This window comes from Pimephales promelas, chromosome 18 (assembly GCF_988280905.1).
Source record: "Pimephales promelas chromosome 18, fPimPro1.hap1.1, whole genome shotgun sequence".
Classification (NCBI taxonomy): domain Eukaryota; kingdom Metazoa; phylum Chordata; class Actinopteri; order Cypriniformes; family Leuciscidae; genus Pimephales; species Pimephales promelas.
This window is the reverse complement of record NC_142786.1, coordinates 7,947,551-7,972,266: the sequence shown is the minus strand read 5'-3', so window position 1 is coordinate 7,972,266 and position 24,716 is coordinate 7,947,551. Positions and strand designations below refer to the sequence as shown.

Genomic DNA, 24,716 nt, shown 5'->3' with positions numbered 1-24,716 from the left:
TATTATAATGAAGTCATAAATAATAATTTGATAAGCACTCAAGCAGTACCATTGCTATGGTTACCTTTGCAGGTGAAAACCACTGATCTATGTAAATGATTTAATAATTTAAATAGATCAGTGCAAACAGCCCATCCTTCTATAGAGTGCAACTATTGGGTTCTGGAAGTACAAACTCCATTCACTTTTTTCCCATATGGAAATTGATTTTGAACAATAACTTTTTCAAATTTTTTTTAAAAAAAACGTGGTATTTGCTTCTGTCAGCACACATTATGTCAGCTTACAAAAAAATAAATAATCATGTTTAAGTGGAATTACCCATGATGTTGTACAGAAAATTACACCAATCAGAGCGTCGAAAAAAGCAAGCACTGTGAAAGAAAACACTATATATATATATATTGCAATAAATGTAAAATATATTGTTTTTATACATATAACATTTTTAACTACGCCGTTTTATATCCCTATTTTCAAACTGATTGTGCTGTTCGCAATGCATCATGGGATTGTAGTTCTTTCCCTAACTAAAAATGTTAAATACACAAGTCTTGTACGTACCTTTGTCTTTTTGTCTGATTTTCTATTATTTTTTTGCTTCAAAACAAAGTTTGTAGTGTTGTGATCATGACTGATAGACTTGGTCCATGTGGCATAACTCTGTAACATCCTAATGGGAAACCTTTATGAAAAAAATACTTGTGGGAGAAAAGCACAACAAATTAAAGTTGTTGCACTCTATATCAATCAAGACAAGGTCCTGGTTATTTATTTATTTATTTAAAGTGACTTGGGGAAAATAATTTCTATAGGGTCTTATATTTATCTATTTAATTATATTTATATAGCTCCTTTCAAAAAAAAATATTACAAAGTGCTTTACAAATAAGAACATATAATAAAACAAATAAGATGCATAACTATATGCAATCTGATATCTTGCACAAGCTAAATTGTTATTTGGTCCTCCCTGCACACAGTAGTCGACAATGAAAGACTTTATAAAAAAAAAATTATAAAAAAATAAAAACTAACTTTTTTTTTTGAATTTCCATATATATTCCAACGGACTAATAAAATGTAACCCCACACGTCCCAAATACATAGTCTACAGTTTTTGCGCTATACATTATGAGAAATCTATCAAAAATACATTTTACTTGGGCTATTAAATAAAGAACGACTTCCAAAATTCAAAATCCTACATGAGATCGTTCAGATTGATAGCAGAAAATCAGTGATTCAATGACAGTCGCTATGGCAACGGTCAATCAGAAACACGCCCCTCCCCCCGGCACCTGACGAACGCAGCACCTGTGCGTGTGCGTGTGCGTGTGCGTGACAGCTGGGCCACAATTGTGTGACGTCAGCAGAGCAAGTGAGTCAGGAGGATCTTCCACACACTGCATATGATACAAAAAAAAAAAAACCTAATCAAACTCTCATACAAATGTGGTTGCTACGCCCAAACGTAACTGAGTAGAAACTCAGAAACTGGCTACAGTAAATGCTTATTCATATCTCGAAAAGCAGTTAGTTAGTCATTGACCAAGAACTTTTGCTAAGCAATGAATGTGTGTTGTACTGACGGTGGACGTAACGTTAACAAAATTACACCGAGTACGGAATCGACAAATCGGTATGAAAAGCACAAGAGCGACGTAATTTACCTGTAGTTCCGATTTCCATTCATGAGGTCTCTGTCCGGATTCTAGCCGGCTCCAGGGGATCAAATGCCGGGTGAAGGGTGTTTGTTTTAAGCCGCTGAATATCCTCCGTAAATCGACCTACAAACCCAACTCCTACTGCGGGTGTTGAAGCGGGCCGCTCGGAGGCTGTGCTCTGGTCTGAGGTCCACCCAACCAGTACGAGTCAATCAACCAAAAGTCACGAACTCCCCCCGTGTCTCCAACCGAGTGTCGCAGATCCGTAAATGTTACAAGCTGACAAGACTCCAATGAAAATATTTGTAACAGCCGTCGCGAAAACAGAGTTTGCCAGGAGCCTCGAACCCTTCGCTCTGTGTCTTGTAAAGTGAACAATCTCTTATAATTTAACGACAAACACACATATATGAGGCTTATAGCTTAATATCCCTCACTGAGTCGAAATTGTGTCTTTTATTCCAGTCGCTTTAGACCGAGTTTGCCAGCGGTCGTTGACGTCTCATCGACTCCGTGTTACCGGTTTGCCTTGGTTGGGTTTACCATCTCGGTACAGTCCAGGCTATGTTGCCAGATCGCTACGAAAACTAGCAAGCTGGCCTGATAAAATCAACTCGGAATAAGCGACTTGCCTCGCCAAAATCAGCCGTAATAAGCTTGTTTGTGTTTTATGTTATAGTTTTAAGTATGTTATGGAAATAAGACAACAAACCCTAATCTCTCATTCTAATAAGCGACTCAAGCGAGTTTGTGAAGCAACAAGCACAACGTGACATTAAAAGGCGCAGACATGGCAACAATGAATCAGGGAGACCCACCGGAAATACCAAACGCAGGAAATGCCGTCACTTCCTAGATAATGGCATTTATTTGATCTGCATTTTATTGTTATCTATAAAAAGTTTTTTTTTATTGTGAAGAAAGAATATATATATATATATATATATATATATATATATATATATATATATATATATATATATATATATATATATGCAATGCATTTATTTAATGTCCATTTTGAAGTGTTAAGTTTCAAGGTATGTTATAAAATGAAAAAAAAAAAACGTATTTATTTTCACATTTAGTGTTAATCATTGTGGTAATCTTATATTTTTATTTTGTTCATGTTTAATTATATATTTTTTATATCAGTTTACAAAAAACTTTGGTCTACAGATGGCAGCAGTGTGCTTAGCATGCATGTCATTACCAGTGAAGAAGATCGAACTGGGATGTGTTCCGCACTGTAAACGTGAGAACAGTAAATTAATTATTTTGTCTATGATCTATAAAATAAAGAGGCATTCATTCAATTATGAAAGATTACATCATGTGGGAACAAAACAATGGCTACATATCGAAATATGTAGTCTAAATACAGCTAGTATTGAGATCAGTAGCCTACTCAACTCAAACTTTATGTAATAAAATGTTTTCTTCAGGTAAACAAACAAGTGTAATTCAGGGTCAGTTCTTGGTCAATAACTTTTTTATGTTTTTTGTTCATCTTCCATATTTGCCATCAGTTATACTGATCAGACATAATATTTATAGGTATTTTATATATTGACAGTTTGCATAGGATTCATTATTCTTAATGTTATTCTTAAGGTTTCAGAGGGATGGATAAAATCATTACTTGTTTCAACAAGTGCCCAGATGCTTCTGTCCGTCTCATCTGTTTTCCCTGGGCAGGTGGAGGCTCGATCCACTATGCTCGCTGGGCCAAAGCTCTCAACAGCTCTATTGAAGGTAAAGATGAATATATAGATGCAGTAATACACAATTTCACTTTGAACATTGGATAACTTTCGTGAGGTTAAACAAAGCTAAAAACATAGGGCCTTGCATCTTCTTTTGTGCTTTAACTCAAGCAGATTAGTGGAGGAAGTGGAAGCTACAGATCAGTCACGTCACATTTAAGAGCGTCAAAACGCAATTTGTTGTTTGAATTTCGTGATAAAATTGGACATCATTTGAAAGCTGTGACTTTGTTTCTTATCAGAATTACTTTAGAAGTATAATCATGCGATTGTAAAATGAGAGACAGGCTACAAATAATGTTTTATAGGGAAAAACAGCGGACCTGGCAACCCTGGCCTAAACATTGGAGCCTGCTTTAAAGGGTTAGTTCACCAAAAAATTAAATTCTTTCAGTTACTCACCCTGTCGTTCAAAACCCATAAGACTTTTGTTTATGTTCGTAAGACAAATGAAGGTATTTTTTAATGAAATCTGAGAGCTTTCTGTCCCTCCATTGATAGTCTACGCAACTACCAAACTACCAAACTTTTGAAACTACCGCTTCAAAAGTTCATAAAGAGATCGTAAAACGAATCGATATATATTGAGTGGTTTACTCCAAATTTTCTGAATAGACACGACCGCTTTATATGATGAACATATTTAATTTAAGCTTTTATATTTACATATAAACATTCATCAACACATACATCTGTAATGGTAAACGGAAGCTCAAGCATTTCTCGGATTTCATTCAAATTTCATTTGTGTTATGAAGATGAATGAAAGTCGTGGAACAATATGAGAGTGAGTAAATAATAATATAATTTTTATTTTTGGATGAACTAACCCTTTAATGTCAATGTTTTTAACTGTTAATGCGCTAATATTGTCACGTTAACTTCGACAGCCCTAATTTCAACACAAGGCACACTTCTTCACACACAGAATGAGACCCCTTTTGATTAACAGGATATATTCGGCCCTGATTATTGGCTGTTTTTAAATACAGTGAAAGTTGAAATTTTTATTTTATTTTATTTTATTTTATTTATTTGTTTATTTCGAGCAATATACAGTTACACATGACAAGGCAATGCGCAGCATTTTGGTTAATCTGTACAAGCCTTTAAATTCATAATATTTACATCGACTTTAACCAAACCTAAATCTATTGCTCGAAACGGAGTGGATAGAAGTCAAACTTATTTGAACCCACCCCGGTTACCAAAAACAGGAAAAACAAAACGATAATAATTACTTCCTTACACAATATCATAATACTCGATAGCAATTCTGAATATAAGTACATAAATGAAAACATAAGAAGGGAAGGAAGGGAAACCCTTTCTCCCTCATCAAAGGCAAAACAATACCAAAACAAAACAAAACATATCCTAAATACGCACCATGATCATGAACTCAGGTAACAATTATAATAATACCAACAATGGTAATCAATTACCTACAAGGTAAAATAAAACAGAGTATAAACACATGGATACATCTAAGAAAATACCAACAATGGTAATCAGAATACCTACAGGGTAATATTAACAAAATACAATGAATACAACTCACAAATTTAAACCATTTCCGACATATATTGCGATAAAACCTTCTGTTTATAATGTACTTTAAATTATATTTAAATATAATTTAAATATAATTAAATAATTGCTTTTATCAGCTGATACCTATCTTTGGCCCATCAGACCCGCTATATATATATATATATATATATATAAATATATATATATATGTAATACATTTAATTTTTTAAATGGTTAGTTCACCCAAAAATGTACATTCTGTCATCATTTACATCAATTTGTCACATCAATAAGAACAACTCATGTCGTTCCAAACCCTTAAGACTATTGTTCATCTTTTGAACACAAATGAAGATATTTGTAATGAAATCTGAGTGCTTTGATTCACATATAAGCATTCATCAACTCACACATCAGTTGTGATAAACAGAAGCTCAATTATGTTCGCTTGACGTGCGAGAACCAATGAGGTTCATTCTCGCGTTACGCAGCACGTTTGAGCTTCTGCGAGAACCAATGAGGTTTGTTCTCGCACGTCATCAGGTTTAGGTTGAGCTTCTGCTTATGTTCGCTGATTTATATGTGAATAAACTCTTAAATTAAAGGCTTAAAGACAATTTAAATATCTTCATTTGATGAACTCAAGATGAATGCAAGTCTTACGGGGTTTGGATCAACATTAGGGTGAGTAAATGATGACAGAATTTGCATTTTTGGGTGAACTATCCCTTTAACCTAATTTATTTGAATTGTTCATATATTTTCAGTATACTCAGTTAGACTGCCAGGAAGAGAAGGGAGAACCAAAGAACCATTTTTCCAAAATATGCAGGAAATCATTGATGAGGTCATTGGTGTGATACTTCCACAACTCAAAGAAAAGCCATTTGCACTCTTCGGACATAGGTATGTGAGACTGTTGCTAAACTATACAGGAAATTGTGACAGGTTTTAAAAAGTTTGTAATGTCCTGATCCTGATGTGTAGGGCCAGGACAGTGACAGCATAATAATGCAAATATATATATTTTTTTTTTTTGTTGTAGTTTTGGAGCAATGACCTGCTTTGCCTTTGCCGAGCATGTAAAGAAAGTCCACAATCTTGAGCCGATTCACTTGTTTCTCTCTGGAGCTTCTGCACCATATGTAAGTGTGATTTGATCTGTATTGTCATATCTGTCAAATATGAATGGAATTATGAGAAAACAGCTAGAACCATTTGCCACATGAAAACAATTATAAAGCATGATCACCCCAGATTATGTGAAATACACAGTATCTTCAAAAATCCCAAAATGAACAAATTTCATAAAACTATTACATAACATTGAGTGGTTAATCCATTCGATTTTTGTTTTGTTTTTGTTGATATTTTCATTTCTTTCTTTATTAAAACAAATATACTTGTATGTATAAATGTATCTAAATGTATTTTTATGTAATAAAATGACATTTTGTGTAAGTCTGAGACAAGACTACAGGCACCAAAAAGAAGTGATTTGTCAGATCAAGACTTTCTTATATGGGTATCTTCCATTGGAGGCACACCACCAGAGATACTGGCCAATGCTGAGCTTGCCAAACTCTTCTTGCCTGCGCTGAAAGCAGACATCGGTATATTGGACAACTATAGGTGGGTTTTTGAGAAGAAACAGACAAAGTATTTCCTTGTGTACAAAACATCAGCATATGTGGCATAAGAACTTACATCTTTATATTATAAAATATGTTCGGCAGGTGCAGCAGACCATCAACACCTTTCCTATCATGTCCAGTATCATGCTTTGACGGAAAAGATGATGTACCCCATGACTTACAAGGCGAGTGGTTCAGTTTTTTTTTACAAACTACAACAATTCTGCAACGTCATGCATGGGTTTGATTTTAGATTTATATGTAAGTTTTGTATTGTCTTTCGCTTTATAGCTTGGAAGAACATGACGAGTGGGGACTTCACTGTGCAGATGCTTCCTGGATCTCACTTTTACTTGAAAGAAGCAGCAAATGAAAAATATATCCTGGACCACATCACGAAACATCTTGAAACAGCAGAGATGGACTATCTATGAAAACTTTCTTTCATTAATGTGACTGCAACCATGATAAATATATGCTATAACTATGTAGGCTACTCTTAATTCATATTCACTAATGGAACACAAAGAGAGAACAGACAGAGAGTAAACCAATTAAAGGAGTAGTTCACTTTTAAAAAAAAACTTTTGCTGATAATTTACTCACCCCATGTCATCCAAGATGTCCATGTCTTTCTTTCTTCAGTCGAAAAGAAATGAAGATTTTTGATGAAAACATTCCAGGATTTATCTCCATATAATACACTTTATTGGGAACCAAACGGTTCAATGTCCAAAAGATAGTTTCAGTGCAAACTGTTCATAGGGCTTTAAACGATTCCAGACGATGAATAAGGGTCTTATCAAGCGAAACGATCGCTCATTTAAAAAAACAAACAAAAAAAACAAACAAAGTTTAAGTTTTATAAGCTTAATCGCTTGCCTTGCTCTGTTCTGCGATGCACGTTTGTTACCCTCCTGTTCGAACTCGTTCATCAAAATGAACGAATCTTCATTTGGTTCATTCAACGAACGAAATTACCAAATAGACTCAGAAAAAGATTTGTTCATTTTGATGATCGAGAACAGAGAACATCACAGAACAGAGCAAGGTGAGTGTTTGAGCTTATAAAACTTAAACTTTGTTTTTTTTTTTCATAAACGAGCGATCGTTTCGCTTGATAAGACCCTTATTCATCGTCTGGAATCGTTTAAAGCCCTTTGAACAATTTGCAGTTTGCAATGAAACTGTCTTTTGGACCTTGAACCATTTGGTTCCCATTAAAGTGCATTATATGAAGAAAAATGCTGGAATGTTTTCATCAAAAACCTTAATTTCTTTTCGACTGAAGAAAGAAAGACATGGACATCTTGGATGACATGAGGTGAGTAAATTATCAGCAAAAGTTTTTTAAAAAGTGAACTACTGATTTAATGCCAGAACTATCCATTCCATTAATTAAACACTGAAATGACCAATATATCATGATTATATACAGTATTTATAGGCCTACATACAGATAGAGGATAAAAATCTGGCATAGGCCTATGGAATTGAAAGTAATCAACCTCAACCTGTACAAAATATATAGCTAAAATATTTGTATGAAATAAAACTGACTGAGCCATTTGCTTCATGTTTTTTTTTTTCTCCCTTCAGGGCAAACATGTTTCTGACTATTTTTTTAAAAAAAAATACTTTATTTATTTATTGAAAAAATGCAAACGATGTTTTGGGTGACGACTTGGCACGCCGTTTTTTAATTGTTCTTAGTGGGTTTTTTTCGCTGTTCTACGACGTTCACGTCGGACCTCGTCACCTGATATTCGGTTCTATTTGCGATTCAGGAAAAGCACGTAGCCTATTACTTGCAATAGCTGAGACTAGTGGTCGTAGAGTATGTCACGGTCATATGATGACACTGTCTCAATGAGTGAGTAATTGTTGAGCGTTACTATGCTATTTAAATTATTGAGGGAGCTGCGGTTGCGTCGCCCCGTTACCAGGAGACCCGCTTACTGTGTCTCTTCACTCACAGCAGGCAAACAACACTTCTGAAAGTTTCATCCGTCTCGGTAAGTCACAAAGTCAAATGTCACATAACTTTTTATTTTGCCGTGTGACAGTTCGATCTTTAAAAAGTTCAAATATTCAACAGTCTCTCAATTACGAGGTCATGAAAAGTAAAAGAAATGAAGTTTAAGGAAACATCTTGAAATCTCACGCCATTGCTTGCTCATTATGATTATATATTAGGCCTATAGCCTGCTATATCTATTATCTTCTTGTAAAATGTGACACTGAAGACTGGAGTAATGGCTGATGAATTCAGCTTTGCATAACCGAAATTAATCTTAAGTATATTCAAAAACAATTATTTTAAATTCTAATATTTTTTCACAATATTAGGCTGCTTTTTCTGTATTTTTGATCAAATAAATGCAGGGTTGCTAATGATGAGCAATCATTCTTTTGAAAATATTCTTCTTTGAATAACATAAAAAATAGTAATGTTTCCAAAACATACTGCATACTACATACTGCATATGTAGGCTATAAATGTATTACTGTGGCCTTTAAGAGCAAGACATGGCAAAAAACAAAGAAAATGTAAAAATAAATAAAAATCAATAAAAAATACACTGAAATACCACCAGTTTTATTATCAATTTGGTGAACATTATATAGTGGTTTCTTTACATAGTGCTTTGACCCTGATTTATGTCTGAAGTAGTTTATGTAAAACCAAAATGTTTTCAACAGTGAATTTGATAAACATTTCTGACATTTTGTCCAATAATAATAATTGTAATTTAAACTATAGATTTTATCAATGCATTTCATGCATGAATAACAATCAGAACGGTTAACACAAACAGAACCTTTAGATTCAGATGGTAAACCATTTTCCTGTTTGCCAGAACTACTACTTTTGTGTTTGTCATTTTGTTTCTATGAGACCAGATACCAGCAAACATGGCCACCCTGAGCTCGAAGCCAAGCTTGCGTTACAGTGTGTCTGATTGGGCAACTGGCAATACACAGATCTCCAATGTTGCTGAGCACAAGCGCAATATTTCACACGAGATACGGCAGGCAGGAAGAGATCTGCGTAATGAGACGGCCAATAAGGTAATGCATTAAAGATCAGGGTGGGAATTTGTTTGGCAGGTCAAAAAATTACTTTATTTTAAGGTGACATGGTTACATTGTCCTCATTCAAATAAGTACTAATATTAATAACATACACTTACTATAGAGGTACAGTTAGGGTTTGGTTTAGGGTTAGTTGTAATTATGCATAATTTACTCTCATTGGTAGGCCTACATATAGTAACGTGTCACTACATAAACTTAAAAATACTAATTAACACATTTGTAACACTTTATTTTACAGTGTTCCTTTTACACATCTTACATTTACTTGGTAGTAACAGTAAATTATGCTAAATTACAAGCAACCACCTATAACCAAACCCTAACCATTATTATGCCGAAAGTATATGTAGTTAATTAATGCCCCCCTGTGGTGAAAATCAAGTTTTAATGTTGTTTATATGCCTATGTGGTGTTTTTAATGTGCTTCAAGACAAACCATGTGTGAATTCATAAGTCAACACCATTGCTGCTGAGTATTTTCTCTTTAAAACTGCAGTGAAACAAAGACACGGATTAAAATCGCTGGTGTTTCTGACGTCATAAACTACCTTGAAACCATGTGATCGTCAATATAGATCTCTGAGCTGGTGTGAGCAGGTGGAGGCAGGGCCAATTCCATATTCATAGAACTTATACTAAATGAGGCAAGGGTGTACTTACATATGCACGAAAAAAAAAACACTTAAATATGTAATTTTGGTGATCAAAGATGAGTTTTAAGGGATACAATTATTATACTTTGACAAAGACACCTTAAAATAAAGTTGAACCAACAAATTCTTTTTCTCACTTGATCAGACGAACTGGGAAGAGTATGACAGCAGCCGGCGACTGAGTGACAGAATCAATGACGTCTTACGCTGGAAGGAGAATCTGAAAGCCTGTGCACAGGAAGTGGATACAGAAATGGACGCACTAACCATGGTGATTAAAAACATCTTTTTTCCATCTCTTGAAGCTATCTAAAATGGCAAGCCGTTTTGACTTTTATTCACTCCAAGGAAATGAGTTCTTGATATCAACAATTATTTCAGTAGTTAAAATATTGATATCAAGAATTAGATTTCTACTAGTAATAATGGCAGTTTTCGATCAGGAATTACATTTCCATAAAAGAAAAATGGGTAACACTTTAGAATACGGTTCCTTCGTTAATCAATAACTACACAAGAACCAATAAGTAACAATCTAGTAACTATTATTAACTAACAAGAAACTCTGATTAACGAACTAGTAAGTAATAGCGCACAGATGAAAGTGGTAGTTCACTATTAAGTAATCAATAACTACTATTTTTTAATACTTCCCAGAGGACTAGTTTATTAACAATCTAGTAACTACTATTAACTAAAAGAAACTCTTATTAACGAAGTAGTAAGTAATAGCTCACAGATGAAAGTGTTACTAGATACTTCTGTGGGAATTACTAATTATTTGGATTCGTATTATAAAGTGAAGATCATTGGAACTAACTAGTAATGACTCAAGTGTTACTAAAGACATTTTCTAAAAGTATACTAAAGTTCACCAAAAATCTCAAACGTTTGCACAAATCATGACTAGATCATGTAGTAACACTTGAGTCATTACTAGTTAGTTCCAATGATCTTCACTTTATAATATAGATCCAAATAATTAGCTATTCCCACAGAAGTATCTAGTAACACTTTCATCTGTGAGCTATTACTTACTAATTATTTGGATCCGTATTATAAAGTGAAGATCATCAGAAATACAATCATTACCAATCATTATGTGGTTACTAGTCTTGCATAATCGTAAGTATCAGACATACCTGAATGTCTTTACAACACTGAAAAAATGTTGGTGAACATGTAGACAATTTTCATCCAGAAATTGCTGTAAAGACACCTCAAGCAACACATTAAACATGAAACTCTGAAATAGTCTTTACCATAAATTTTTTTTACAGTACAAAATATGTATTGTGCAAATAATATACTGTAATGCAAAATAAATAATGCAATTTAAGAAAAATGTGTCTTCTAAAAACACAAACAAACAAAACATCTCAAGTGTATTCATGAACCCATAAACCATTGCTAAGTCCAAGGAGGAGACAGAACGAGCCCTTGCTGCCACTGTTCTGCCCCTTGAAGTCACTGCGGAGTGCTTGACCCTGAGGGAAGGTCGTCGTGGCAAGGAGCTGGTCAGTGACCCTGTAGAAGCTGAACTTAAGAGGGAAGTAGAGGTGATCGATGGAGCACAACGCTCCCTTCAGCAGTGCATCGATCAGGCCTTTGAACAGCTGTGGTAAGTATAGCACAGTCCGATAGACCTTCATTGGTTTGAAGCACTCAATAGCAATCTGCTAGGCATCTCCTCAGATCTTCTCAGTCTTATCAAACCTTCTCAGTCGTCTACAGGAAGCACGGCAACAGCTGACCATTGACCTTCAGGATAAAATAGAGGCGCTTGATGTGGACATGTCATGTTTGTCTCTCACTATACGGTCACCTGAGATCTCCCTGAAGCCCAACCCGACAAGGGTGCCCCCTGGGTGAGTAAATGTGCTATCTTGGTATAATAATAATAATGTCCAGAGAGTATGTTATAGGACAATTATAGCTATTATGTATTTAGTTTAAAAATCGGCATAAAAAGGAAATTGCGTTAGTCGTGTCTTCCTATCGTGACGTAAAATCACTAAAAGTCTTCCTAAATAAAATAGTCCCTGGCCGTTTAACGTCCAGCACCTCTCAATAATAAAACACAGCTATTAAGGATTGTAACTAACCGTTGTATAAAATATTTTAAAATAAATAATATAATATAATAATGTACTATTTTGTTCACTTTGTTTGCAGTTCCACAACTCCTCAGCAGTGGGAGCAGTTCAGCCGATACAATATTACTCGAGCCAAAGAAGAGATGCAGGCCTCTGTGCAGATAAGAGACAATAACAGCATCACAAGAGCACAGGTGCAACACCTGGACTACAGATTTAATCGGTTACTGTATTTAAAAGCTTGATTTAAAATATTCACGAAACTTATTGACTTATAGTTGAACAACATTTAGTATGATCACCATTTACTACATAAAGGCTACATGCCTCTTCTCTCTTAGGTGCGGAATGAGCTGGAAGCCCAACGAATGGCCGTAGAGTTTGCTCTCCGTAAGCGGACTCACCACCAAGAACAAGCCCATCATGAAATGCAATGGCAGTTGAAAACTGTGAGGCTTCATCCTTATTCTCCCCTCTTTTTTTATATATATTTTTCTGGTGGTTTTGAATATGCAATGAAACAGAGAATCTTGGCCACAGCATACTAACCACACATGAACTGTCATACAAAGTAATAAGTGTTTAAAGAAAGTGCTTTACACTCATTTGAAATGTGAATTTTGGAAGTTAGTAATGACATATACACTCACCTATATATGATTATTAGGAAGAACACCTGTTCAATTTCCCATTAATGCAATTATCTAATCAATCACATGGCAGTTGCGTCAATGCATGTAGGGGTGTGGTCCTGGTCAAGACAATCTCCTGAACTCCAAACTGAAATGTCTGAATGGGAAAGAAAGGTGATTTAAGCAATTTTGAGCGTGACATGGTTGTTGGTGTCAGACGGGCCGGTCTGAGTATTTCACAATCTGCTCAGTTACTGGGATTTTCACGCACAGCCATTTCTAGGGTTTACAAAGAATGGTGTGAAAAGTGGCAGTCATGTGGGCGAAAATGCCTTGATGATGCTAGAGGTCAGAGGAGAATGGGCCGACTGATTCAAGCTGATAGAAGAGCAACTGACTGAAATAACCACTCGTTACAACCGAGGTATGCAGAAAAGCATTTGTGAAGCCACAACAAGCACCTTGAGGCGGATGGGCTTCAACAGCAGAAGACCCCACCGGGTACCACTCATCTCCACTACAAATAGGAAAAAGAGGCTACAATTTGCAAGAGCTCACCAAAATTGGACAGTTGAAGACTGGAAAAATGTTGCCTGGTCTGATGAGTCTCGATTTCTGTTGAGACATTCAGATGGTAGAGTCAGAATTTGGCGTAAACAGAATGAGAACATGGATCCATCATGCCTTGTTACCACTGTGCAGGCTGGTGGTGGTGGTGTAATGGTGTGGGGGATGTTTTCTTGGCACACTTTAGGCCCATTAGTGTCAATTGGGCATCGTTTAAATGCCACGGCCTACCTGAGCATTGTTTCTGACCATGTCCATCCCTTTATGGCCACCATGTACCCATCCTCTGATGGCTACCCAGCAGGATAATGCACCATGTCACAAAGCTCGAATCATTTAAAATTGGTTTCTTGAACATAACAATGAGTTGACTGTACTAAAATGGCCCCCACAGTCACCAGATCTCAACCCAATAGAGCATCTTTGGGATGTGGTGGAAAGGGAGCATCGTGCCCTGGATGTGCATCCCACAAATCTCCATCAACTGCAAGATGCTAGCTTATCATATGGGCCAACATTTCTAAAGAATGCTTTCTGCACCTTGTTGAATCAATGCCACGTAGAATTAAGGCAGTTCTGAAGGTGAAAGGGCGTCAAACACAGTATTGGTATGGTGTTCCTAATAATCCTTTAGGTGAATGTAGGTTAGTTGGTCATTATCCTCAAATAAACCCCACAGGGTGATAAAGTGAGGCATCAACCTGAGTTTATTTTGCGATAATGACCAGCTGACTGCATAATATCCGCTTATTATATTACTTCCCACCAAAAAATCAATACATGTCATGGACATTGATTTGAGTGTGTACTATTTGATTATGTTAGAAGTCAGACTTTGCCGTGATATGAGCGACATGATCTTGCAGTGTTGGAAATTGGTTGTTAGGGACAATATAGGCAATTATTCCGAAATATCTGATAGCAGAATGATACGATTGATCAGTCAGAAACAGGTATTCCAGATTGCCATGTGGTAATGGATGAATAGGGCATTTTCTTTCTTTCAATATGTCCCACTGTCTCTCAGACTCATGATGAGATTGCTGAGCTGGAGAAGGACATTAGTGGCCTGGAGGAGGACATGCATGCCAAGATGGCTCCTCTAAAGCTGGTCCACACCCGTCTGGAGAACAGGACAAAGAGGCCCGGCATGGACCTGTGCCGAGATGAGGTAAACTCCACAACCAGTTGAGTGGAAACATGCATGAAGTTAATTTTTTTGGTCCAAGACCCTAGGACTTTTGTCTCACTTGAACCACGAATACACACACACACACACACACACACACAAGTTTTGTGGTTGAAATTTAAAAAAGTAACAAATCTTATCCTCATGGATCAATTTGATCCCTTAGGAATTAATGGAATGCGAGGAATGCATCAGTACATATAGAAAAACCTAAATGTGAATAATGTACTTAAATTATTATTTATTTATCATAAAATCTTGTAATTTAAAGGTAAATAAAATATCAAAATGAAATGAAAAAAGCTTTCTGGATAAAAAAAAAAAAAAAAAAAAAAAAAAAAACTATAATTCTAGGGCGTCAGATCATTTTGACCCACGAGGGAAGGATGAGGTTACAGCAAATCCATTGCAAAACCTTTCGCCCTCACACAAAATACTTCAAATCCAGTGAACAACTCAAACCATGAAATTCCTGATCGGATAGATTTCCATCCACCTTATTTTGCACTGCGGAAATATTGTCTGTGAATATGCGAGACTTCCGATTTGCAATAGATAAATTATCATAAAGAACAAAGTGTAGTAAATACTAAATTTATCTGCGCTACAAACCAGTGTGTTTATTAATATGAATATAAGAAATGAATATGAAAAGAAATACCAGTTTGCAATATCAAGCAACATAACAGGCTGTTTTTGTACAGCTAAAATATCTGGGATGACACTGATAGCCTCACATAATCAAGTTACGAATGGCCATGCTTGCTCTTATGGTAAAAATATGTAATAATGTAATGAAATGACTGGATTTTGCCGAACAACAGTAAATCAGACAGCACTCATGTCATCTGCAATGATGCGTGACCTTTGTTCTAGTTAATTAATATCACCCTCTGAAACACAAACACAATCCATCTTAATCTTCTGTGTTTTGATTGGTTATCTCATAACTTATTACTCACAGGTACAGTTTGGTTTGGTGGATGAAGCCAAGCAACTGGAAGCCACCATTCTAGCACTGAAACAGAAGCTAGCACAGGCCCAGTGAGTCCAATTCCTCCTTTCATTTACAATATATAAATAATGTAAATGCAAAAGGAATCTGAACATCTCTGAAACTGTCTTGTCCATGACCAGGCACACTATGCAGGCTCTGAAGCAGCATGAAGCTCAAATGATAGAGGATCTGTCTCGTAAGCAGGATGCCCTGTCTCTGGAGCAGCGCACCAGCCAGACCCGCCAGCACCTGACTCTGAGGGTCCAGACTGAGGGTCTACGTTCAGCTGTGGTGCCGCTCACCAACTCTAGTGGCAGATCCAAGCTGGACCTCGCTTGAGTCGCCGTCCTAGTTCTTACCCCATACTTAAGGTGCATTTACTGTTGCTCAGTGAAATTTCACTGGCGAAATCCAAATATCCCAATTATATCCCAATTATCCCTAATTACCCCAATAGGAATTTGCGTTTCATTTGAGCTGTGCTTTTTACATCTCTACGCAATTGACAATTGATTTGGAACACATCCAGAACACATCCGGGTATTTGAACTGGACTGTGAACTTTGAATTGGAACAGTACTTGGGCAGTGACTGATGACGTTTCCCAAGTCCACAAGAACACAAGTACAGACAAGAACGCATATTGAGAAACGGCCATCGTCTTCAAGATTACTAGAAACTGCGAGACTGGTGTTTTAGAGCTGGTTGGAGCAACACTACTGGACAGTGGCCCTCCAGGAGTAGAGTTTGACACGTGGTCTAAATTTAAAAGAGTCATATCATGGGATATCAAATTTTAATCTATCTTTTGAAATAAGAGTCAAAATTCCTCATCAGCCCAATGGCTTGTTCGGAACTTCTGCAACTTTTTTGACGTCACACAGATGAACATATTGACACAGGATCATATACATTTATAAGTCAGTGATAGCAGTTTGATATTAGCAACTTCTGCCCAGTCCTGGTGAAGTAATAAAGAGGAAGTAGGGTAGTTATTACATGTTTGGCAGACAGTTTAATCCAAAGCGGCTTATAGTGTGTTCAAACTCAAAGGATACATTTTTTTTTTCAGTACTTGCATTCCTGGGCATCAAACTCAAGACTTTTGAGTTCCCAGTACCAATTTTGTTACAGCCAGAGCTGCAAAAAATGGCTAGATTAATTGGCAAGAGAGAGGGTGGAAACTAGTCAGGGACAACTAAATAAGGTGAATCAATACAATGAATAATTATTTGATAACCTAATGATTACATTTAAAAAAATGTATTGCATAAATAAATGTGGTATGACTTTTTTAAATTGTATTTTTTTTTTTTGCTTCATTCCAGTATTTTACAAATTTCTATTTCCTCTTCCCATGTCTACCAATCTTAAGACAACTTTTTTTGTTGATGTGGAAATGAGTTTTGAGTGTAGTATTTCAAATATTCATTTGATTTTATGATTAAGAGTGGAGCAACCTCAAATAAATACACACTAACTCGCAAACCACATGTGAATTGTGTTGTATTGTTAAATTCATAGTTCAAGTTTCATAGTTCTTTCCAACAATCCATCTGTCAACAGATTTTTATTTAATGTGAGGGAAGAGAAGCTAATGTCATATGAAAGGCTCTATTTAGATTGGACTTTGACTCTCAGTGATGAATGAGATAAAAGAATGGGTGACACAAAAATCTACGCAAATCCATTGGTGAGGGTTTATCAATTCTGTTGAAGTTAATAGCTACACTAATGTCTCTAAATGGTACCATTTGAGTCTATGCGAAAATAACAGGGAGGAAGATATTTCCCTACGAGTTAAATGCATGGCAAATATTACAGAGCTCAAATCATGCTTGATCACATTTTGTTAAAGCGTAAGATCAGTTCATATTTAAATGCAATTATATAAAGTCTAAGATGCTACTTTTGGCGTTAAAAATATTGTTGGTTTAACTTAAAAAAGTAAGTAATCTGGTTGCCTTAAAATTTTAAGTTGATTGGACTGGAAAAAGTGAGTTAATACAATGAAGGAGATTGATTTAATCATCAGAGACTCAAAATAAGAAGTTATCTGAACTAAATAAATTATTTAAGTTGATTTGACAAAAGAAAAAAATATAAAAAAATATTAAAAAATGTTTTTTTTTTACAGTTGTTTTTTTTCTGTTTATTGCTAATATTGTGAACCTAAAATTGAGGTTGTACATTGTTGTTGAAGCTCTCTGTTTTCTTCAGTTCTCATGCTCAGTGTATATATATATATATATATATATATATATATATATATATATATATATATATATATATATATGTACCCACACAAAAAGATAAAGATGCATGATATACAGCCATGTTTAATAAACAGATCCAAAGGCCTTTTGCATGCCGCTATAAAAGCGTCAAGTTAATTCATTCATTATATGCAATAGTCAATGCTGAATGATAAACCCCTAAACAGTCTCCTAGTGAGTTTACAGCTTCAGTAGTTTAACCATCCAGTTCATTTCATGTGACAAAGTCACGGCTGGATGGGCAATGCTTCCTGTAAAGCCCAATTATTCTGAATCATTTCACTAAAGGGGCCTGATCTGATGTGTGCACCAAGGACAAATAAGGCAACATGAGACCATATAAATGCCATCTTGCTACATTAAGTACCCATCCCCTTCCCTCATATCAGACCAATTCAAGCTCTTAGAAGCACTAACCACCCATCATACACCCCTCCCACGCCCCCTTTTTCTCCCCACCCTACTTTGCGCTTTCCAAATAAATACAAACTTCCGTGCAAATACGAGCTTCTCCATTGTCTTCATCTATTTTTTTCTCTCACACAGATTGGAAAGTGTTCAGCATTTTATTGATTCAGGGACCGCAATTCTTCCACACGGAATAACGAGGAGGGCAATGGAGAGCCTGTAAAAAGGAGTATCTGGTATTAGTTAATTGAGCAACAAATCTAGAAATTGATCTGACATGGAGCTGACTGCGTTCAGCTATGTCTCGGTGTTGATCTACTTCTTCACCTTCTTGCTTGGACTTCCCGGCAACCTCCTCGTTCTTTTCGTGTACATCCGTAAGGCTCGAAAACACGGCGCCACTCCCAATGTGGTCTACGCTCTTAACCTGTGCGTGGCCAACCTCGCTCTAGTGTTGTGGATGCCAGTCAAAGTGGCCGAGACGGTGCTCCAGGGTTGGGCGCTTCCAGCTGCCGTTTGTCCCATTTACAGCTTCTTTCTGTTCTCCTCGGTCTACGGTAGCAGTCTGATCCTCACAGCAGTCGTCGTGGGCCGTTACCTGAGTATCGCCTACCCCATATCTTACAAGATCTACCGCCGGGCCCATACTTCTTGCTTGGTGAGCGCCATTTTGTGGGCTTTAGTGCTCTTGCACGTGGGTTTTGCTTTTCTTGCCGAAGGAGGGGGACATTTTGTGTCTTTATCTGAGCATAATGTCTCTGCTTGCTATGAAAACTTCACCCAGGAGCAGTTGGACGTGCTAGTGCCTTTACGCCTAGAGATGGCACTGCTTCTCTTCCTGGTGCCACTTGTTTTGTCAGCTTTCTGCACGCTGCGCTGCCTTATGCTTGTCAGACACTCTTCTTTGCCCTCTGGTGGGAAAAGAAGGGTATTAGCCATTGCACTCTCCACATTAATAGTATTTGTGGTCTGTTATGGACCCTACAATGTTTCCCATGTGGTAGGCTTTGTCTATAACACTAATGTGGAGTGGAGAAGCGAAGCCATGCTTTCCAGCTCCTGCAATGTCTTTCTAGAGCCCGTGGTTATGTTGATGCTTTCGCCGTGGACGCCGAGGGATTTGATTGACAGACTGTGCCGTAAGAGAAGAGACGCAACCTGCAAGTTGTGGCATCAGCATCACTGCAGTATGGCTTCCAGGAACCCTCAGACAACAACTACACAGGCAATGTCAATAATAAGCCATGGAGGATCTAAAGATGACAGAGCAAACAGAGCAAACCCGTCCATAAAAGTGACCTAATTAGGGTGCTGCAATACACTCATGGCGCAAATAAGAACATGGAATTTTTTTGTAATCTATGAGTCACCCAAACAGACCTATTTAGGAGAAGGATATGAGCTGTAAGATAATGTTTTGGTGGTCATTAAAGATATTGTATGAGAAAGTGCACATTCTTTTAAAACTCAGCAGGGACCAGGCACCAGCTGTCTATGCACATCTTCACCTATTCAATAATGGTTGCTTCTGTATTATAACTAGGGCTGTCAAACGATTAATCGCGATTAATCGCATCCACAATAAAAGTTTGTGTTTACAAAATATATGTGGGTGCACTGTGTATAATTATTTTGTATACATATAAATGCAGACACATGCATGTATATTTAGGAAAAAAATATTATTTATATATAAAATATTCATATTTATATATAATATAAATCTATATACAGTATATACATGAAAATACTTCTTAAATATTTACAAGCATGTGTGTGAATTTATATATATGAAGAGTTCAGATGCAAAAGCCTCTAAATGCCATTTGAAATTTTCTTCTTTAATGATCATTTTTATCAAACTTGTATATTTAAGTTCAGTAATTTCACTTAAATGGCAATGAAGATTACCTATTAATTGTTATTTAAGTGAAATTACTGAACATAAATATACAAGTTTGATATAAATCATCATTAAAGAAGGAAATTTCAAATGGCATTTAGAGGCTTTTGCATCTGAACTCTTCATATATAAAATAATTATACACAGTGCACCCACATATATTATGTAAACACAAACTTTTATTTTGGATGCGATTAATCACGATTAATCGTTTGACAGCCCTAATTATAACATAACATTTTTAGGGATTTTATCCAAAAGTATAAACTACAGTAAATAAATTGCTAAATATTGTAAAATAGTAATATCTAGTATGCAACATTTTAAATACTGATAATGAACCATGTACTTCATTTTTACCTATTCCGTGAAACTCTTATTCTGTAATTATTATTTCTACTATAATAAATAATGTGAATGTGTATTATTAACATGGGCACTGTATATATAAATTAAATTGCTCTTACATTCTCTGGTATTATTTCATTTTCAGTTTTTTTTTTTTTTTTTTTTTGATATTATGAATTGTAAGTATAAATTTAAGTATGTTGCCACATACAGTATTATAAATATTTTTAAAATGTGTACACCTCTGCATTTTACAGGTTTTACAGGCCTAAAAAAAAGAAACAAGTGTCCTCCTTTTTCACATTACGCACTAACTGTGGATAAAAACCCATGTGACAGTTTGTGGTTTGGAATTAGGTACGTCCCTTGTGCGACATAATAAACATACATGTTAAAAGTTAGTACTTAAAACGAGAAGGAAGACGGGTCTTGGTGAGTGTCTTTAAATATATTCAGATGTAAATATGTTAGACTGGAATACACCCGTTTTACTTTTTGTGTTTAAAGACTATAAAAAACAGCAGTGATAACAGTCAAATTTTGATGTAAAAGATAATAGAAGTGCAAATTTTGCTTTCACATGAACTTTCACCATTAGCTGTAATTTGTTTATGGGCATGCACCAGAATATTATATTTAATTATTAATTAAAATTGAATCTTATTGTTCGCTGTTTGATCCACTCTCAACTACCAGACAACCACACAACTCTATACACTGTAAAAATGATTTTTTGGTGAAGTAAATACTGAAAAAAAAACCAATGTCATTTACATGAAAAAGATTGTTCAGGCAGGAATTTAAAAAAAAGTAAATTCCATATCAGTACTTAATTCAAGCGAGTAGAAATGAAAGTGCAAATATCAACTCAATAAAATTAAGTAAAAATTACTCAACTTTTCTGATACTGGGGTCCCCATCATGCACTGGACCTTGAATAATTAATGAGGTTCATTTTTCACTGGTTTCCAGCTGTATTTACACAGTTTTCATATCATTGATTTTTGTTGTCAGTATTGGTAACTTGCCATTTTGTGACATTTCGAGTAAATTTTTCCTCAAAATGACACATTCAAACACAAAAACGACCCATCAAATGTTACCGCCATGTGTATTTTCTACCAAGTATTGAGGTCTTTGCATTCACATGATGCTTAACATCTGACATGATGCAATATAAATTACTTAGATGATCTAAGTAAAGCACATTATTACTAAAAAAATGAAATATTATTGTTTTAGTGAAATGTAATGCAAAGGCAAAGGAAATTTCAACTAAATCGACATTAATCAACCTTCTACCAAGTTAAAATTACTTATTTTCTGTAAAGTTTACTTAATTAAATTTTCCAAGTAAGTTTTAAAGCTACTGATAAACATGTTTAGGTTTTTACTTGGCAAATCATTGTAAATTTACTAGCTTTTCTGAGTGAAAAAAGTTGCCGACACTGTAAAAAAATATTGTTGGTTTAACTTTAAAAAAGTAAGTTTAAAATTTTAAGTTGATTGAACTGGAAAAAGTGAGTTAATACAATGACGGAGATTGATTTAATCATCAGAAACTCAAAATAATAAGTTATCTCAACTAAATAAATTAAGTTGATTTGACAAAAGAAAAAATGTTGCTATAACACATCTTGAAAATATTTTTTTACAGTGAATCCTACTCCGATTTTTTTCAGTGAACCCGATTGTATAAAGATTCAAATTAACAATTTAATTTATATTTTTGTTTGCACATTCAATTGACTTGTATTTATCAGTACAGCATTTTTTTCCAAAAAACTCTGTCCTTTGACCCCAGCACATAATTAAATAAATATTAAATCATTTTATCAAATAGTCATTTAAAATATAAAAAATAATTTAAAAATAATACTTGTCATTCCCATCTTTTATGCTTTGAACAAATTCTGATTAAATTTTTATGTGCTCTTGCAAACAGTTGTGATCAAAACACTTTTTCTAGACTTTAAATAAACTATTGGGAACATTGACTATTAAATAACTTTAAGGTGTTTGTGTGTCATTTTGGTTTGATCATTAAGGTGATCACACTTGAGAAGAGTTAACAAAATGAGCAAAAAGAACATAGGTTTGCAATAACATGAGTGTGCAATATAATAATAATAATAATAATAATAAAATCACTTTATTTCAGTCTCCAGACTTTAAGTAATTGCTCTTTTGCTTATCACAGATCATGGAACATAAACCAGTCTGATGCTGTGTAATTTTATTAGCATTAGCTAGGCTAATGGGTAAAGCCCTAAGGGTATAAACGTGTCGTGCAGTAAAATAAAAACTAATTTTCATAACACAATGAATGCAAATCTCACAGCATGCTGTATACTGTCCAGGTGGTTTGGGTGTCACGGAACGGCATATCAAAGGAACCCGTTGTCTGATAACAGAAAAATATATCTTGGTAAGTCACATATTGAACCAAAACAGCTGATAGCCTACTTTTTTACTAGTTTTCAATGGTTTTAATAATATTGAAAAAACTACGAGAATACATTTAAAAGAAGTGTATCCATTAGGTAGTGTCTTCAACTGAACCTCGGGGCTGTTTTCTAAAGTAAAGAACATTACCACCACAACCACAAGCCGACAACAATATGTCAGAAGATCCGCCTCAGAAGGTGTTACTTTCTACTTATATAATCACATTCCTGATTGGGTTTCCTACTAGTGTGCTGGCTCATGCATTCGCAAGATTCACATTAAACCCATCCCCATTGACATCATCATGCTGAACCTCGTTATTTCTGACCTCATCTTCCTCACCTGCCTGCCCATCAAGATGAAAGAGGCCGCGGATAACGTTGTTTGGAAAATGCCCTCTGGTGTGTGCCACTCCAATCTGTTTGTCTACTTACTTCCCGTCTATTCCAGCAGCCTGTTCTTGACCGCAATAAGTGCTGAGCGCTATGTATGTATAGCGTTTCCAGTTAAGTACAGAAGTCCGAAGAGAATCATTTATACAATACCTATATGTATAGTCATCTGGGTGCTTGTTGCCGCAATTTTTACATACAAGGCGGTATCCACGGATTCTGGTGTAGCGGTCAACACCACAAATCAGCAAACTCAGAGATGTTACAGTAACTTCACAGAGAAACAGCTCGCAGAACTGCTTCCAGTGCAGATGAGTTTAGCAGTGGTGTTTTTCTTTCTACCCCTCCTTACCTGCTGCTTCTGTTACATCAGTTTCATTCGTAATTTGTTAAAGCTTCCTCTCATCAAGCGACAACGTAGACTCCGGGCAGTTGGAATGGCTCTGGGGACTCTCCTTGTGTTCGCCAGCTGTTTTGCACCCTACAACATATCACATGTAGTGGCCTTCATCAAAAAAGAAAATCCAAAATGGCGCACGGCAGCTTTAATACTGAGCACTTTAAATGCATGTTATGATCCTATTATATTTTTCTGTATCTCTAGGGAGATGAGAAGTGCAATCAAAGTATGTGCTAAGGCTTTTTTTCGGTTGTATGCCTATTTAAAGGGTTAGTTCGCCTATACATCAAATAAAGATATTTTTGATCAAATCTGAGACATTTCTGTTCCTCCATTGATAGCTACGCAACTACCACTTTGACACTTCTCTTAAAGAGATCATAAAGCTTAAGGAACTGATTTAATTTAGGCTTTTATTCACGTATAAACAATGAAATTTGTCATTCACAGGTTCAAAAAATATGAACACCGGTAACACAGGTAAATGTTTGTGTGGAGCGAGCAACTGAGTAAATAAATGCGGAGGCAACGTTGCTTATGCTTATATAGTGTATATGTCTATGATGAGTGTCAGCGGCAGGTAAATACATTTGTGTGATTGTCGTGTGGACCGACTCTCGGTTGCCCAGGTAACTTCATATCACTTCGCCGCTGCTGTAGACTGTGCTAATAAATATAGGTAAAACAATATAACTATTGCAACGCAAT

General features: G+C 35.7%; 5 protein-coding genes across 9 annotated transcripts in view; 4 read left to right on the top strand and 1 right to left on the bottom strand.

Moving 5' to 3' along the window:
- ago3b (argonaute RISC catalytic component 3b) overlaps window positions 1-2,452 on the bottom strand; it is a 28,545-nt gene extending 26,093 nt beyond the window's left edge. For both annotated transcript variants that reach the window (XM_039678561.2, XM_039678562.2), the window contains exon 1: window positions 1,674-2,452. In XM_039678561.2, the coding sequence (XP_039534495.1) occupies window positions 1,674-1,692 (19 nt within the window). In that variant the 5' untranslated portion in view covers window positions 1,693-2,452. The remainder of the gene's footprint in view (window positions 1-1,673) is intronic.
- Window positions 2,453-2,848: 396 nt separating this feature from the next.
- Window positions 2,849-7,829, top strand: olah (oleoyl-ACP hydrolase). Of its 3 annotated transcripts, none has more exons than XM_039678559.2 (7): window positions 2,849-2,922; window positions 3,282-3,422; window positions 5,734-5,872; window positions 6,012-6,111; window positions 6,429-6,598; window positions 6,703-6,785; window positions 6,892-7,828. In XM_039678559.2, exons 1-7 carry the CDS (start codon window positions 2,871-2,873, stop codon window positions 7,032-7,034), a joined length of 828 nt encoding a protein of 275 aa, XP_039534493.2. In that variant the 5' UTR covers window positions 2,849-2,870; the 3' UTR covers window positions 7,035-7,828. The 3 variants fall into 3 exon arrangements, with proteins under 3 accessions (XP_039534493.2, XP_039534494.2, XP_088979124.1); XM_039678560.2 differs by having other exon boundaries at window positions 2,892-2,931; window positions 6,892-7,829; XM_089122998.1 differs by lacking the exon at window positions 2,849-2,922 and adding an exon at window positions 2,999-3,112 and having other exon boundaries at window positions 6,892-7,829.
- Window positions 7,830-8,396: 567 nt separating this feature from the next.
- On the top strand, window positions 8,397-17,598 carry tekt2 (tektin 2). 2 transcript variants are annotated; one of them, XM_039678558.2, is made up of 10 exons: window positions 8,397-8,615; window positions 9,505-9,672; window positions 10,498-10,623; window positions 11,768-11,973; window positions 12,077-12,220; window positions 12,528-12,642; window positions 12,790-12,897; window positions 14,675-14,818; window positions 15,801-15,880; window positions 15,974-17,598. In XM_039678558.2, the coding sequence occupies exons 2-10, from the start codon at window positions 9,517-9,519 to the stop codon at window positions 16,170-16,172; spliced, it is 1,278 nt and encodes a 425-aa protein (XP_039534492.2). In that variant the 5' UTR covers window positions 8,397-8,615; window positions 9,505-9,516; the 3' UTR covers window positions 16,173-17,598. The 2 variants fall into 2 exon arrangements, with proteins under 2 accessions (XP_039534492.2, XP_088979122.1); XM_089122996.1 differs by lacking the exon at window positions 8,397-8,615 and having other exon boundaries at window positions 9,136-9,672.
- Window positions 17,599-18,794: 1,196 nt separating this feature from the next.
- Window positions 18,795-20,083, top strand: LOC120483330 (free fatty acid receptor 3). The gene has a single exon (XM_039678290.2). It carries the CDS (start codon window positions 18,795-18,797, stop codon window positions 19,818-19,820), a length of 1,026 nt encoding a protein of 341 aa, XP_039534224.2. The 3' UTR covers window positions 19,821-20,083.
- A 3,239-nt stretch (window positions 20,084-23,322) lies between these two features.
- LOC148970896 (free fatty acid receptor 2) lies at window positions 23,323-24,412 on the top strand. Its single transcript, XM_089123024.1, is given in 3 exon segments — window positions 23,323-23,474; window positions 23,477-24,234; window positions 24,350-24,412. Coding segments are annotated over 3 exon segments (906 nt in total). The 5' UTR covers window positions 23,323-23,389.
- The last annotated feature ends 304 nt before the right edge of the window (window positions 24,413-24,716 follow it).